Consider the following 18,175-nt stretch of genomic DNA (forward strand, 5'->3'; position numbering starts at 1 on the left):
TATAGGAGGGGGTTGGGTTGGTGGGTGGTGGGGGGGGTGCCCTTCCTGCTGTCTTGTTGTACAAAACTTGTAAGTTGCTTTGGATAAAAGCATCAGCTAAATGACTAAATGTAAATGTAATGCATACAATATTATTATTATTATTCCTCACATAAAAGTTTGGTAATGGTATTTGAAATAGCCTTTAGATACATCAGCTGTTTGAGTAAAGGTATCTTACTCGTCTTACTGTCTATCAGATCAGTGATTCTCAGGATTTGTTTGGGTCAAACTGGTGAATAAAAAAAAAAGAAAAGTAAAAAAAAAACATGCAGAAAATAAAACTGTCCTGCCCGCGTGTATATTTTCCCTAACGCACTTTCACTTCCGCGTTCTGGTTCCACGATCTGATTGGCCACTGACGTTTCTCTCAGCGCCAATCGTGTTACGCCTAGTTTTGCCTCTAACAGCCTGCTAGCTTAACCTCGTTAACGCCTAGTTCTATCACTGGTTAAGCTTAGGCGACTCTTTCGAAGTTGGTTATGGTTAGAGTTTGAAATCAGGGCTGGTGGTCTATCGCCCTGCTCTAAGACAAACTCTAACCTTAACCAACTTCGAAAGAGTTGCCAAGCTTAACCAGTGATAGAACTAGGCGTAACGCGATTGCCGCTGAGAGAAACGTCAGTGGCCAATCAGATTGCGGAACCCGAACGCGGAAGTGAAAGTGCGTTAGGGAAAATATACACGCGTCCTTTCTCGGAGACGCTCTCTGATTGGCCACTGACTGAGGCTCTCTCATTGGCCACTGACATGTTTGCCCAATCGTGTGACGAGCTGTGTCTTTGCCCATTTCCGCGTCGAACAGCCTGCAAACTACCTGGCATTCTATCACCATGCTCTAAGACAGGGGTTCCCAAACTTTTCAGGCCAGGGCCCAGAAAATAAGGCGTCAGAGAGCCGCGGCCCAATGCACATCGTCTGGCTTTATTTTTTTTGCCAGGCGACCGATTTTTTAAGCCAAATATCACTTCAATCCTATTAAGTTAGTTCAAGTTAGTTATTCATTTATATGTGCTATTTATGAGAGGGCTAACTTGTTGCAAAATAATAATGATAATAATAATAGCCTCATTAAAATACTATTGTTGCTTCGGTTGTTTTCAGCGTTTTATGTGCATAATCTGTTATTTAGTTTGAAATGTTCGTTGAAATAAGTAGATTTTTCGTTTTTGTTTATTTATTAAGTTAATATAAAACCATATAGTCACATTTTAGAATACAATAGAATAGAATTTTAGAATACAACTAGAAACACTGTCCTGGCCTGCTTCTAAGTTCAGTGGCCTGACAAAAAAAAAAAAAAAAAAAAATTTAAATCATCGCGCGGCCCACCCGTGGCTGCTCGCGGCCCACCTTTGGGTCGCGACCCCGACTTTGGGAACCACTGCTCTAAGACAAACTCTAACCTTAACCAACTTCGAAAGAGTGCCTAAGCTTAACCGTCGAAAGAACTTGCCGTCACGCTCTAAGACAAACTCTAACCTTAACCAACTTCGAATGTAATAAAAAAAAGTCAACCAACGAACTCGTTTCTTGTACCGGATCTCCTCTCTGGTAAACAAGAATACCCTGAAGACTCTAGCAGGAGCACTCATTCAAGGGTACTACGACTATGCTTGCACCTCATGGTACCAAAGCACCTCAAAGGCACTAAAAAACAAATTACAAACATCTCAAAACAAGCTAGTCAGACTACTGCTTGACCCGACTCCTAGAACCCACCTCACCCCTGCCCACTTTGACAACCTAGGATGGCTTAGAGTAGACGACAGAGTACAGCAACTTGCAATGGGCCTGGTCTACAAGATACACTACGTGACCAAGGTACCCATGTACATGTCAAAATACTTCCCAAAGGTCAGTGAATACCACGATCACAACACCAGAGGGAGCTCCACAAATCATGTTAAACCCAGATTCGGCTCAAACAAGGGACTAAACACGTTTCGCAATTATGCCACATCAATGTGGAACGCCCTACCCAAAGCTGTAAAGGAATGTGAATCACTACCCACTTTCAAAAACACTCTCAAAAAACACCTACGGGAGACTGCAATTCGAAACTGGCCCCTACAAATGTCCTAACAGTTGTACAGTAAATGAACAAGTATGGCTTTGTCAGTATTCCAATGTATTCCCCTACCCAACCCCCCCCCCCCACCTCCAATTTACAGCCCCCACCCACCCACCCAACCCCACCCCACCCACCCAACCTCCTCCAATGTACAGTTTCTACGTCAAATGTATATACACTCTTTTTCTGGACACTTTTGTATCACAAACAGTACTGTATTTGCAAATCTGATATGTCATAAATGTATAGATGTAGCAGTACTGTCTATCTGTATGTCATGTATGTCATGTTATGATGAATTGAAAATGGGGGACCCTGATGTAAACAAGATGAAAGTCTTGTTCTGGTCTGCATCCCCTTAACAATTGTATGTATTGAGCTGTACTGTACTGTACCCATTCTGCAATCTGTTAATAAACTTTTCAATCAATCAATCAATCAATCAATCAATCAATCAATCAATCAATCAATCAATCAATCAATCAATCAACCAATCAATCAATCAATCAATCAATCAATCAATCAATCAATCAGAGAACGTCTCCGAGAAATGCGGCCAGGAAAAAAAATAACGCCGTCCTGCGTGCGGTCTGGTGACGTCATCCCGCTTCCACTTGCCTTTCCCCTGGTGTAGTGCGCGTGCGCGAGCTCGAGACAGCAGCCTGGAATACTAGCAGCGCGAGCCACTCGACAAAAGACACGCACACACACAGACACACACAGAGACACACACTTCCACGGTTTTAAACCCGCTCTCACACAAACACACGCGTCTGAAAGGACTTTGAGGAGAAACTTCCCAGCTGACATGGAGGGCTGCTCTGGTGTGGATTCCTCTGGTAGTGTGTCTGGGAGCTGAGAGGGCTGCTCTGGTGTGGATTCCTCTGGTAGTGTGTCCGGGAGCTGAGATGGAGGTCGTGGACTTTGTTCTGTACAGTTTTCTGCTGTCGGTGTCTTGCGGTAAGTCGTCTGTCTTTCCACTTTATTCCTGTCTAAAATCCATTTTAACACAACGGTTACTTACTCGGCTACACACACTCTAACTACACTAACACAACAACTAACACGATAAACACCAACTTAACACCATCTAACACAACAACTAACATGATAAACACCAACTTAACACCATCTAACACAACAACTAACATGATAAACACTAACACACTAACACTAACATGATAATTAACACTTTAACTCACTCTAACACAACAACTAACACGATAACTAACAACACTCTACAACAACTAACACGATAACTAACAACACTCTACAACAACTAACACGATAACTAACACTCTACAACAACTAACACGATAACTAACACTCTACAACATCTAACACGATAACTAACACTCTACAACAACTAACACGATAACTAACACTCTACAACAACTAACACGATAACTAACACTCTACAACAACTAACACGATAACTAACACTCTACAACAACTAACACGATAACTAACACTCTACAACAACTAACACGATAACTAACACTCTACATCTACAACAACTAACACGATAACTAACACTCTACAACAACTAACACGATAACTAACACTCTACAACAACTAACACGATAACTAACAACACTCTACAACAACTAACACGATAACTAACAACACTCTACAACAACTAACATGATAACTAACACTCTACAACAACTAACACAATAACTAACAACACTCTACAACAACTAACATGATAACGTAAGGTTATTCTATAACCCTAGTTATATGAGTATAGCGAGCGCTCTGCTCTATTGGAACTATCCCTTTATCCAGTCTAATATTGAATAATTTTCTCCACATGCACACACCCATCCGACTGGCCACACCCACATCCGCTCCTCTACATAAGCGGGGTCGTGGCCACACCATCAGCTCCTTCCCAAGTCTTTCACCACCGAAGGCGAAGACCACGGGTCCTCAGTGACAAATGTACCCGCTGAGGCCCCCCACAACCATCAGAACCGGGGAGGACCCGAGCCCCCTGGACCCCCCTAGAGGAGGACAGGAGGGAATCGGATCCGACTGTGCGAAGAGGGTTTAGCACCTCAAACGCACAGGGTGAGCAGACCGTGGGACTTACCTTCACACAGAAGGACCCGCGACCACTCAGGCACGCATCCCACATGTCACCAGGGAATGGACGGGAAGCAAAACACAGTCCCCAACATCACGGGGTCGAAGGTCAAGAACCCAACCCCGTGGCAAGGCCCTAGGAACAACCTTAGGGCCAGGACGCCCCGAAAAAGGGGGCCTGGTGAGGTAGCATCGGGACCCCACCAGACGGTCACTGGTGACACCACCCCCCACATCGCCAGCGTATCGGACAGGGCCTAAATTAAGAGTAGGCCCTTCCCCCCTTTGGTACGCCGCTCTGAAGCACTCTAGCTTACTGCACCTGGTATTCCCAGGGGGTCATCCAAGAACTAACCAGGGCCGAACCTGCTTAGTTTCCGAGATCTGACGAGATCGGGCGTGTCCAGGTTGGCATGGCCGTAAGCCCCAAGAGGCTACCCCCCCACAATACTGTGTGGCCAGACGGTGCACTGGGGAGACAACCCCCGAGGGGGTCGATCCCTCAATCCAGGCAACAGGCCAGAACTCTACCTGTGCCTGGAGCACTGCGGACTAGAAAGGCGCCTAAGGCGTCTACTGTAAGAACAGTACCCGGCGGAAGGGGTGTTCGGTATGCTGTGCACCATGTCATGACCTCAACAAACCCGACCCCTCCAGCGGGGTCGAGGTTCAAAGGAGAGGCTGACACAATTGGCAGACGTCATGAAAGATGCGGGGGCACACTCTCGGGCAGACGGGGTCAAGCCCGGCCTCAACCCGAGAGTCGACTCTGCTACCAACACACCGGAGAACCAACCACCTCCCTATGTTTAGTTTAACAGGAGGCGGTTGTTCCCTTAACCCACCAAGAAAAACTTAGAAACATAACTGCGCTTATACACAGGCTATACAAGCAGTACAAGTGTTTCAGTTTTCAAAGGGTTAACCCAGGCCAACAGGTCGACGAGAACGAGTCCGGACCTGGGCCTGGCGGACCGGGACCTACACAGGGATGCCTAGAGGGGTTGACAGCAACCACCTCGACAGCCCCCTCCCATCCCAGCCCAGCAGGGGGAGGGAGGAGTGAAACAAATGGAGAAGGACCAGGCCCCCTAACACAGTGCAAGGTACAACACAGTATGGACCAAGCACGTCACTGTTATGGGCAAGTCGTAGTGGCATACATATGACACACACATCCACGACATCAATCCCCGCGAAGCCCGGACCGACCCGGCATTTCCCCCCCGGAAAAGCACAAAGTCCTTCGGGGTACCAGAACAGCAGATGCGCCCCGGCGGACAACGGGTTAACTGACCTGGTCCGGCGCGACCAGAACCAGTCCTGCATCCTAGTCACGCCGCCATCCCCAGTCCTAAAAGGGGGGTAGGTACACGTGTCGATCTAAAACATCACAGAGGGCGCCACCAAGATGGACAGAACGTGAATGCGCTGCTTCTGGCGGCCCACCTCATGAGGGTGAGACTAGGGCTGGGCGATAAAACGATAACGATAACTATCGTGATAAATTATTTCCTCGAAATAAACATGAAAAGTGGTCGCAAAGTTTCGATATATCGATTTTCCAAGCTTGGATATGAGCACACGCACTAACAACCAATCAGTGAAGGAGATGGCCGACAGCGGAAGGAGACGTAGAGAGGTATGACTCAAGTAGTAAACAACGCTGGCTAGGATAATTAGCTTGCACCGCGCTATTTTATAGTTTACCTGCCGAGTTGGTGTGTGTTTTGAATTCTGAGGGTAACGGTTATAGTAGTGTGGGGTATACGGTGGACGTCGTTGCAATGTATTGGGGCGGAACAGAGTATTTTAGGGTCATATTTAGTACATTGTCATGGGATACACCGCTTGCTCTAGCTAACTGCTAACGTGCGCGGACTGATGACGACATCAACTCGAGACATTCGCAGCAGCAAAACAAGTCTAATAGCCCGTCCATCGGCGCCGGGCATAAGAAGTTAATTAAACTTGACAGACATTATATCGACGATAATTATCGATATCGAGTTATATGAAAATAATTTTATAATTTTATCGCGATAACGTTTTTGGCCATATCGCCCAGCCCTACGTGAGACCCCTCCGCCAATGTAATGATCTACTCCGTCATCTCCCCCTGGTCATAGTGCACTGGCGCTCGGTAGAGATAAAAATGTTTTTTTTTTTTTTTTTTTATCTTTTTTTGTGACCTGCAACAGGGCAGTTTTAAAACCAGAGACAGTGGACAGACTTGTCTTTCTTGCCTGCAACTTAAAGTAATGGCTTTGCTTGTCCAAATGACAATACTGACCAAATTGAGATTTATTTTTCTCTTGTCCATTTATTTAGTTTGCTTTCTAATTTAAAATACAGTTTGAAACAGTCTGTACACAGTAGGCTATGTGTGCTAGCAGAACTAGACTCCAGTCACGAGTCACGGTGCACATTGGTTTGTCCACCAAAAAAGCGCCAAAAGATCGAAAATAAACTAGCAGAGCCAGAACTGTTCAACTCCCCTGGAGCCACAGCCAGCAGAGAAGCCGGTTTACTTTAGCTTTTAAACCAGCTGCAGCCTGAGAACTGGAGTGTGAGGGGATGTAACACTAAAGATGGCGGCAACGACAAAGAATAGCTGCAAAATAAATAATAATCTGTTGTTAAAAGAAAAAAAAAGAAAAAAAATCTTTTTTTATACTTATTGTATACTTTTTATACAATTTCGATAATTATCGATATCGAGAAATATGATAACATTATCATATCGTTATCGCGATATGATTTTTTTCCATATCGCCCAGCCCTACCTCAGCCGACAGGGAAACTTTATTAGCCCACCCCTTATGACCCCTCACCCCTGATACGATGCAACAACAAAGCAGAGCCATGACACCAGTCGTAGCGTGCTGCATGAAAGCGCATTATACCTGTTAGGTAACAGCTTCACCTTCTGCACGCCAGCCACAGACGATAACCTCGTCTGTGCAAAAACTGGCTTTATACATGGCTTCAGGCTCATGTGCGAACTTGCCACCTGAATTTTGTACACATTTACCCTAGTGGTTCCCAAACTGTGGCGCGATCGCCCTCTAGGTGGTGCGTGACATGAAAAGGCTAATGGTGGTAAAAAAAAATATATATATATATATATATTTTTTTACAATAAAATTTCATAAAAATCTTAGTCAAACCTTTAGTATTATGGATATTAAACATGCTGGCAGAGTACATGCATCCATGTTGTCGTGAACATTTTAATTAAATAAAGAAATTCCCTATCCATAGCCGTGGGAAGAGATAAAATAAAAAATCAAATCTGTGCACGGAGACCAGCAACAATTTTTTCTAACAGAAACCCATTAGGGGGTGCGTCAGCTAGGTCGGGAGGTGACAGGGGGTGCACGGCCAAAAAAGTTTGGGAACCGCTGCCTTAAAGTAAGAAAAACACAGACCAAGAGAGGGGCCAAATGCCTTGGTACAAGAGCTACACACATGTAAACTTCTGTAGGCCAACACCTAACCCAGTTGTGGATTCAATGCCATGTTTACGTAAACGTGAACACGATACACACAACCCCTATCACAATAAAAAAAGAGGAACGCCGTTTTTTATGATGAGAGAAGACATAAGTCCTCGATCAAGTGCTGGTCACAGGCCTTGCTAAGTCTACATAACAGCGACCAAACAATTTTCAGAGAAATTGCCTCTCTCTAAGTAAGAGCACAACCCCAGCAGAAGCTGAGGGATTTACACCGTATCCCCAAAAATATAGTGAATCAACACACATTTTGTAAACAAAATCATATTTGAGGGGAGGGGGGGGGGAGATTGTGCTCGTCACCAATGCAAGAGGCTGCGGTCTCGACTCCCGGAGTCAGCATTGCCCTGCGGCTTGGGCCGGTCATCATACTAACTCGTTTGGCTGAGTTAGGGGGAGGCAAGTCGCGGGTGGTAATCTGCCGTTGTGGACAGCCAGATCTACAGGTCAGGTCTGGGTGCCTGCTCAGCGAAAGGCAGGAAATGGTGAAGGCAGCATGACCTCCCACGCGTTACGCTTCACCAATGAGAGTCCTCGCTGCCTGGCTGTCTCCGCATGTGTCGGAGGAAGCATGTGGTGGACTTCAGGGTTCCCTTGTACCAACCAGTAGGAGGAACATGCGCACAACAACCAGGTAGGGGAGGGGGGGAATTGGCATAACGACTAAATTGGGATGGCGAGAAAAATATAAAATCAGGCGGAGAAAAAGAGGATTAAAAAAAAATAAGTCAACTTCATATCATACTGTGTTTAAACCCTCATGGACTGAATACAATTACACTCAGAAGTCAACTACATATCATACTGTTGACTATTCTGATGGAGAGTCCACTGTACACCTGAAGATAAGATCAGAGGGGAAATGACTTTGCTGCAACGAACAGAGAGATAGAAATATAACACATAAAAGACAAGAAGAGTAAGATATCAATGAACAAGTAAATATGAACACAAGCCAACTGGTCTGAGTAGCAGTATATGATAGAAGAATACTGTATATGAGGGATGGCCATCGATCTTCTTATATTCAAATAGTCGCTAACTTATTTTTTTAAATCTATTCGTTTATGTGAATATCGTACTGTGTAGTGTATTGAGAGGGGACCCTATTGACTGTTACACCACTGAACGGCATGCTGGGTACAGGTAGCTAGCTAGCCAGGTAGCATAACAGTCTGTTAACAGCTGGGAGAACAGAACAGAAAGATGAAGAAAGAGAGGCCCGAGATGTTACATGGTAGCAGCGTTTTGTACGTTTGCCATGTTGTTTCTCTGAGTTCACACATTTCAAGAAAAAATTATTTAACACATTGGACGCCAGAGGGCGCTACGGTCATTGGGCTGTTGTCTGCCATCGCTTTGTTCAATGGAGAGAATGCCGTGTTTGCGAGTGCTTAAACTATATGAAATATTATATCTATGGATCTAATAATGCTGTCGATTGTCAGTGAGTTTCTTCTGGTCAACATGCAAAAAACGAGGGCTGACCTTCGAAGCTTTTTTTGGCAATCGAAGCTTCGGGGCCGAGCTTCTATTTTAATTTGAAGCTTAAAAAAACAAATATATATATATATATATATATATATATATATATATATATATATATATATATATATATATATATATATATTAATTATAATATATATATATATTTTTTTTTTATCTTATGTTGTGGGACTTGTACAGCACTTTGGTAAACTTTGTTGTTTTTAAATGTGCTCTATAAATAAAGTGGATTGGATTAATTAATTAAGTAGCCCCTTTCGACAAGGTTTCACTCGGCTGCCCTGCCTGGGTGCAGTGGGGCTGCTCTCACAGCCAACGACATGACATTACATAATTATGTTGCAACCTTCGTCTATCAAGCAAACAATTATATTATCTTTAATTTATCATTTATAATTTATAATTATATCAGACAATGCACCTACAAAAGCAGATGATTACAATTAAATTAGCCAACGCTTGATTGATTGATTGATTGAAAAGTTTATTAACAGATTGCAGAATGGGTACAGTACAGTACAGCTCAATACATACAATTGTTAAGGGGATGCAGACCAGAGAAAGACTTTCGTCTTGTTTACATCAGGGTCCCCCATTTTCAATTCATCATAACATATATGACATACATGACATACAGATAGACAGTACTGCTACATCTATACATTTATGACATATCAGATTTGCAAATACAGTACTGTTTGTGATACAAAAGTGTCCAGAAAAGGAGTGTATATACATTTGGCGTAGAAACTGTACATTGGAGGAGGTTGGATGGGTGGGGTGGGGTTGGGTGGGTTGGGTGAGGGCTGTACATTGGAGGTGGGGGGGGGGGGGTTGGGTAGGGGACACACACACATTTTACACTGTACATTGGAATACTGACAAAGCCTTACTTGGTCATTTACTGTACAACTAGGTTAGGACATTTGTAGGGGCCAGTTTCGAATTGCAGTCTCACGTAGGTGTTTTTGAGAGTGTTTTTGAAAGTGGGTAGTGACATTCGTTTACAGCTTTAGGTAGGGCGTTCCACATTGATGTGGCATAATTGCGAAACGTGTTTAGTCCCTTGTTTGAGCCGAATCTGGGTTTTACATGATTTGTGGAGCTCCCTCTGGTGTTGTGATCGTGGTATTCACTGACCTTTGGGAAGTATTTTGACATGTACATGGGTACCTTGGTCGCGTAGTGTATCTTGTAGACCAGGCCCATTGCAAGTTGCTGTACTCTGTCGTCTACTCTAAGCCATCCTAGGTTGTCAAAGTGGGCAGGGGTGAGGTGGGTTCTAGGAGTCAGGTCAAGTAGTAGTCTGACTAGCTTGTTTTGAGATGTTTGTAATTTGTTTTTTAGTGCCTTTGAGGTGCTTTGGTACCATGAGGTGCAAGCATAGTCGTAGTACCCTTGAATGAGTGCTCCTGCTAGAGTCTTCAGGGTATTCTTGTTTACCAGAGAGGAGATCCGGTACAAGAATCGCGTTCGTTGGTTGACCTTTTTTATTACATTGGATGCCATTTTGTCACAGGAAAGATTAGCCTCTAGGATGGAACCCAGGTAGGTAATTTCATCTTTCCTTGTGATAATATTGTCACCCACTGTAACCGAGAAGCCGTCGGTCTTGCTGAGTTTGTTATTTGAACCGAAGAGAATGGACTCTGTTTTGCCCATGTGTAATGATAGTTTGTTGTCGGCGAGCCATATGCAGATTTTGCCTAGTTCCGAGCTGAGGGCTTTTTCAACCTGTAACTTGTTCTTGTCAGAGACCAGCAGGGCTGAGTCGTCCGCAAACAGGAACAAGTTGCAGTCACAAGCTGACGACATGTCATTTGCATACATTAGGAATAGTAGCGGTCCTAGTATGCTTCCTTGTGGAACACCACAGCTCACTGTGAGGGGGGGGGATAGGGTACCGTTTACTTCCACCATCTGTTCCCTCCCAGAATAGGCTTAGCCTTATTAATGTTTTGTGTGGCGTCGCCGTCGTGTACAACGATACTTACGTTTTTTAGGTGATTTGACAAAGTTGTTGTAGAGTTGTGATATGCCATTTTCTTCTGGCATATCTGGCACTCGGCTTTTTGGGCATTGTCTTTGCATATTTTAAAGTGTAACCACACGTCTGATGACTTCTTCATCGACATGTCTGCTGCACATGTCCTTGTTGTTTTCAACACAGATAATCTCCACGTGCTTGTTGTAGAGAGGTGGAGTCGAGGCGCCGCTTACTTTTGTTTCATTGGAATGGAGGCGCAAGATTTTGGAGGCAAAAAAAATATATATATATATATTTTTTTTTACTTCGATTTTTTTTTATGTTCGAAGCTCGTGCCATCGAACGAAGTTTCGAAGTATTTAAGACAGCCCTACAAAAAACAGATCGTTTTTTCATCTGTACATTTCCGTTTTATACCGTGGTGAATATGAGTATAGTTTGGGTGATTCTGAGTAATCCCAGGAAAAGACGCGAAAATAGCCCTTTAGTGAAATCCATTTATCACGTTGTTATTTTTCGCCTGATTATCGAATCTTCCTGAAATCAACGCTAGATTATCGTTATTATGTCTCCTCATGCACGCATGAAATGGGGCTTGGAGCGCCCGGGGCGCCCCATCCGTGCTGTGATGTGACCAACGAAAAACAGCACACACACATTCCACACAGACGGCTTCGATCGCGGGAGAAAAAAATATCCGATCAACGCAAGATTGGATATAGTGTCCTTACCTTGTCTCTGATGTAATGCAAAAATAATAATCCAATTATCTGACCGCCATTCCAAGTACTGGTCGTGGTCCCACGTTATCTGGCATTGCATATGAAGGAGGGGGGGGGGCAGCCTAGTTGATGCATCGTTGTAAGCGCTTGCCTTGCCGGAGTATTTAAACCCCGCCCACACGGCTCAGCTCGGCCCAGAAAACAAACTGCATGGTTTCAAATGGAGTGCAATAGCGGCCGAAGGCGTTAGAGGGCGGTATTGACCGTCTGCCAGCTCAGACACACTCAGAACAGCCTGCACAGGCTGCCCAGATGAATTATGAATGGCAATAGCGAATAAAAGAAAAACGGATCCAATAACGAGTAAACTCGTTGTCTGGCGCTCCACGGTTGGACGGCAATAACGAGTTAACTCGTTTTCTGGCGCAGAATGGGTTAATGTATTAATTCATTTATTATCGAATTGTAGTTTTGTGAGTGTTGCCCATCCCTACGTTATATAGATCTGTACAGGTATCACATGTAGGTCTATATGGACACAAGCAGGGTTTCACATGCACACACACACGCACACACACACACACACACACACACACACACACACACACACACACACACACTAGGGCTGACCTTCAAATATTCTTTTGGCATTCGAAGCTTCGGGGCCGAGATTCGATTTTAATTCGAAGCTTCGAGATAAAAAAAAAATATATATATATTATTATTATTATATATATTTTTTTAATCTTTTTTTTTTATGTTGTGGGACTTGTACAGCACTTTGGTCAACTTTGTTGTTTTTAAATGTGCTCTATAAATAAAGTGTATTGGACTAATTCATTAAATGAATAATGAGTCGGGAGCTGCGCTGCCTGGGCGGCTGCTCTCCGTTACACAGCCAACAACAGGCTTGTTCTAGATGGATTTCGGTTCGCCTCGACTAGTAGACAAGAGTAGCCGAGTGAAGCCGGGGGAGGAGTTAAAAAGGCGGACACTTTCGATTTCACGAGAGCCTCTCGCCTAGTCTCGCATGGCAGATACGCTTTCACGTCACCACGCACACATTACACACCTGTCCAGCTCATTATAATGCGATGGCCGTGTGCAAAATTAGATCAGATTCAAATGTACAGCACACCATATACTGCTATAGTGGAATATACTATTCATATACCATAATGTATACCATCTTGTTGCACGCTCCTGGCCGCACGCACACACAACACACTGCTGAATAATTCTGTTTTGCATCAATATATATGTATACTGTGTATATTGAGGCAAAACAGAATTATATATACAGTATTGAGGCAAAACAGACGACGCATGTGTGTATGTGTGTGTGTGTGTGTCTGACAGCTTGAAGTTTATGAATGAATGAATGAATGAATGATTATGATGATAACGCATAACATAATAAAGTTTTCAATCAATCAATCAAACGTCTCATAACTCCCTGGCTGTCACGTGGCTGGTGACTGACAACTTTTCTGAGCCAATAGGTGCTTTGTGCAACCGTAGCAAGTCGCTTCCCAGCCGGGAGCAGCCGACTGAGAGGTGCTGTGGCGCCTCGCTCTGAAGGCTGTGCGTGGCTCGCTCCCGCGAGAGTTCTGCGCCTCGTCTCGTCAGATTTTCAGAGCAAGTCGGACAACATTCTAACCGTCATGCAACGCGTTTGGCGAGGCCGTAGTAAAACCTGCGCAGATCTGCGTCCGCCTATCCCATCTCGAACAAGCCTAACATTACATAATTATGTTGCAACCTTCGTCTATAAAGCAAACAATTATATACATATTTATATGTAGTTAATAGAGACAAAGGCAGAATTCGACTTAATTTTTTATTAAAACATGTTTTTATACTATACTATAGAGAATTGTCAGTGCTGTAAAGTTTAAACCTTTTTAAATCTTAGACAAACGAAACACTTTGCTTTCATGAAATATTGTAAGCCGTCATTTGAGGCTTTATAAAAGCAGCACAATGAACACAAATCTGTCAGTGCCGAGTCCGACCTCATCTTTTAACAAACGGCATTGCTTGTTGTAGTTAAAGGAAAACTCCAACATTTTGGGAAATTAGCTTATTTAACATATTCCCTGGAGTTAGACAAGAAGATACATACCTTTTTTGTCTCTGTGCATGCATTAGGCTTAGGGAACAGTCGCTCCGTTAGCATAGCTTAGCTTCATCACTGGAAGTGAGGCGGATCCGGAGCCTTACAGTGTATAGTTTGATTGATTGATTGAAAAGTTTATTAACAGATTGCAGAATACACTCCAAATACAACTCCAAAACGTTCATGTAAACATGTTGTGACCTGTGTATTCACCACGTGGAGAAATATACTCGAATCCTTTTTTTGCCCAACCACTCCTCTCTGAGCGCAGCCAGTGATTTCAACGTGACGCTGTGTTTGTTTACATTCTCATTCATTCAAAAGATCCGAACCGATTGAAGTTTATGGATACCATGACTTGAAATCCTCTTACATTTACATTTACATTTAGTCATTTAGCTGACGCTTTTATCCAAAGCGACTTACAAGTTCTGTGCGACAAGACAGCAAGAAGGGTATAACTCTATCAGCTGAGTAACAATGTTCATCAAAGTGTTGCGTGTTACAGTGTAGGTTAGTTTATTAGGACAAGTGCATGACATTAAGGTTAGTCGGGGTTAGATTTTTTTTTTTTTTTTTTTTTTTCTTACCTTGACGATTAAAAGCCTCCCCAATTTAGAAAACAGTAATCCAAGCCCTGGTATATTGTTATACCGGACGCTCTGAGCTAACCGGAGCTAACGCAGAACAGGAGGATTGTAAAGCATATATAACGATTTCCTTTCTGGGGTTGTCAAAATAAAAGTGCAACGTTTATAGCAGCGGAAAACGTTTATTTTGTACATTATCTAACGTTCACACGAACCTAAACTAACTTTAGGTTAGTTGTAACGTTAGTTTAGGTTCGTGTTAACGTTAGATAATGTACAAAATAAAAGTTTTCCGCTGCTATAAACGTTGCACTTTTATTTTGACAACCCCAGAAAGGAAGTCATTATATATGCTTTACAATCCTCCTGTTCTGCGTTAGCTCCGGTTAGCTCAGAGCGTCCGCTATAACAATATACCAGGGCTTGGATTACTGTTTTCTAAATTGGGGAGGCTTTTAATCGTCAAGGTAAGAGGATTTCAAGTCATGGTATCCATAAACTTCAATCGGTTCGGATCCTTTGAATGAATGAGAATGTAAACAAACACAGCGTCACGTTGAAATCACTGGCTGCGCTCAGAGAGGAGTGGTTGGGCAAAAAAATTGTTCCGAGTATATTTGCTTATAAAACGTAATTGTCTAATTCAATTATTTTTTATTTCTCCACGTGGTGAATACACAGGTCACAACATGTTTACATGAACGTTTTGGAGTTGTATTTGGAGTGTATTCTGCAATCTGTTAATAAACTTTTCAATCAATCAATCAAACTATACACTGTAAGGCTCCGGATCCGCCTCACTTCCAGTGATGAATCTAAGCTATGCTAACGGAGCGACTGTTCTGTTCCCTAAGCTAAATGCACGCACAGAGACAAAAAGGGTATGCATCTTCTTGTCTAACTCCAGGGAAGATGTTAAATAAGCTAATTTCCCAGAATGTTGGAGTTTTCCTTTAACAAAGAGAGGCAGAGTTTTGATTTTGCAGGTAAAAAAGAAATTATAATTTTTTTTTTATATATATTCGAATTTTATTTTCCCATTTCAAATCCCATGCCCATCGAACGAAGCTTCGAAGTATTTAAGACAGCCCTACCACACACACACACACACACCCTACCACACAGACACAAACACCATACCACACACACACACACACACACACCCTACCACCACACACACCATACCACACACACACACACCATACCACACACACACACACCCTACCACACACACACATAGGGCTGCCGCGGTATTGATTTTTTCCTTACCGCACAAATTTGCGAAACTATTGAAACCGCCGCGGTAACCACAAAAAAAAATAAGTTTGAATGCATTTAATTTTTTTAATTTTAGTAGTCTATTCTTTATAGCATATAGCCTGCCTCTAGTCTAAATGTCTATCTTTAGAGGATGACTTTGCAGCATGAATATTGTTTGGGATTCGGCAAGCACGCATTCGTTATTGAAAGTGAAACACAGACAACATAGGCTACTGAACAGTGAACACTGTTTATTGACGCTTGCAGTGAGGTACAACGTGAGGCTCACTCGAGGTAGACGCTTGCAGTGAGGTACAACGTGAGGCTCACTCGAGGTAGACGCTTGCAGTGAGGTACAACGTGAGGCTCACTCGAGGTAGACGCTTGCAGTGAGGTACAACGTGAGGCTCACTCGAGGTAGACGCTTGCAGTGAGGTACAACGTGAGGCTCACTCGAGGTAGACGCTGGACAGGTCTGTTGAGGAGCTGAGGCGCGCGCCTCTCTCCCCTTCCCGTCGACCAAGAGTGAATACCTGTAGTCCCCAGGGCTCTGTCCCGACCGGTGTCCGGATCCCCCCCGAAAGGATGGGTGAGCCGCGACCGGGGAAGACCGGGCGAGCCCGACTCAACGAGAACCATAAAACCTGAGCGCGGGGTGGCTCCGGCCCCTCGCGCGCCGCCGCCGTTCCCAACTCCCCTCTCCCTCACGGGGAGAGGCGGGGGGATTCGAAGTCTCCCCTCTGGTCGTGTGCCGTTCACTCGGTGTCGCGGGCAGGGGTGGTAGCGCCCGGCGGTTACCCCCCCCCGACCCTTTCTTATTCTTATTATTATTATTATTATTATTATTATTATTATTATTATTATTATTATTATTATTATTATTATTATTATTATTATTATTATAAAAAACAGTGGTGATGCGGTATTCAGCTTAATTCTGCGGTGGGCGTGATGTAACAGTGATACCGCGGTAATGCGGTAACCGCGGCAGCTCTACACACACACACACACACACACACACACACACACACACCCTACCACACACCCTACCACACAAACACATACACCCCCCCCACCACACACACACACAGTCACACACCCTACCACAAACCCTAACCCCCCCACCACACACACACACACACACACACACACACACACACACACACACACACACTCACTCCCCACCCCCACACAGACAGACAGACACGTTTTGTTCTGCTTGGGTGAAAACTAACAGCTTTTCTCTTCTGCACCTTGAGAGAGAGAGAGAGAGAGAGAGAGAGAGAGGCCCTGAGAACAGTTCTATTGCTTCACCACACACACAATACACACACACACACACAATATGCACACACACACACACACACACACACACACACACACAATATGCACACACACACAATATGCACATACACACAATTTGCATACACACAATATTCACAGAATTTCACACACAATATACACACAATATGCACACACACACAATATGCACACACAATACATACATACGCACACACACACATACGCACACACACACACACACAATATGCACACACACACACACACACACACAATATGCACACACAATACGCACACAATACGCACACACACACACACACACACACACACACACACACACACACACACACACACAGAGACCCAGACTCTTATCTCTGAGCAGCACAAATATGTAAATAGCTCGTCTTAAAGGGGCATTTCGCTGTAGCCCCTCCTTTGTACATTCTCAAAGATCAGGTTCTGCGTCTCGCTCTGTCCAGAAGTCATCATGATCACTTGATCATCAACGTTGGGTTTGTTGATGGAAGTTCCAACAGGCCTCTTGAGATGCCGCGTGTGTGAAATCACTGCGCCCGTCTGTTCCTCAAGAAAATAGCTCCAACTATGTATCTGCTTGGGAAACTACAATGTGTAGTTTTTAGTACAAAGTTGGAGTTGTTGTAAGGTGTGTTTCTTCACGCTCCCCCGGCTCCCAGTGGTTCCAACCTGGCACCTTTGTAAGGTGGTCGTTTCCTGGCAGTGGCCTTTAACCCTTTCACTGCCACACGGCAGCCGGTTAACCCTTTCACTGTGACAATACAGAAGGTTAGCCCTTTTACTATCACACAACCGACGGCGATGCTCCATCATTAGCATCATTAGTTCCGCTAACGATGGAGCATCGCCGTCGGTTGTGTGATAGTAAAGGGTTAACCTTCTTCACTACCTCACGACAAAGTGTTAACCCTTTCACTGCCACACTACAGAAGTTTAA

General features: G+C 44.0%; 1 protein-coding gene across 1 annotated transcript in view; it reads left to right on the forward strand.

The window, feature by feature from the left end:
• Positions 1–2,845: 2,845 nt before the first annotated feature.
• The window catches only part of LOC311229438 (low-density lipoprotein receptor-related protein 5-like), a 188,408-nt gene continuing 173,078 nt past the window's right edge, over positions 2,846–18,175 (forward strand). Inside the window, 1 exon segment of the mRNA XM_084315521.1 lies at positions 2,846–3,073. Coding sequence (XP_084171647.1) covers positions 3,022–3,073 — 52 coding nt within the window. The 5' untranslated portion in view covers positions 2,846–3,021.

The sequence above is a fragment of the Notolepis coatsorum genome (assembly GCF_963971535.1).
Source record: "Notolepis coatsorum genome assembly, chromosome: 6".
Taxonomy (NCBI): Eukaryota; Metazoa; Chordata; class Actinopteri; order Aulopiformes; family Paralepididae; genus Notolepis; species Notolepis coatsorum.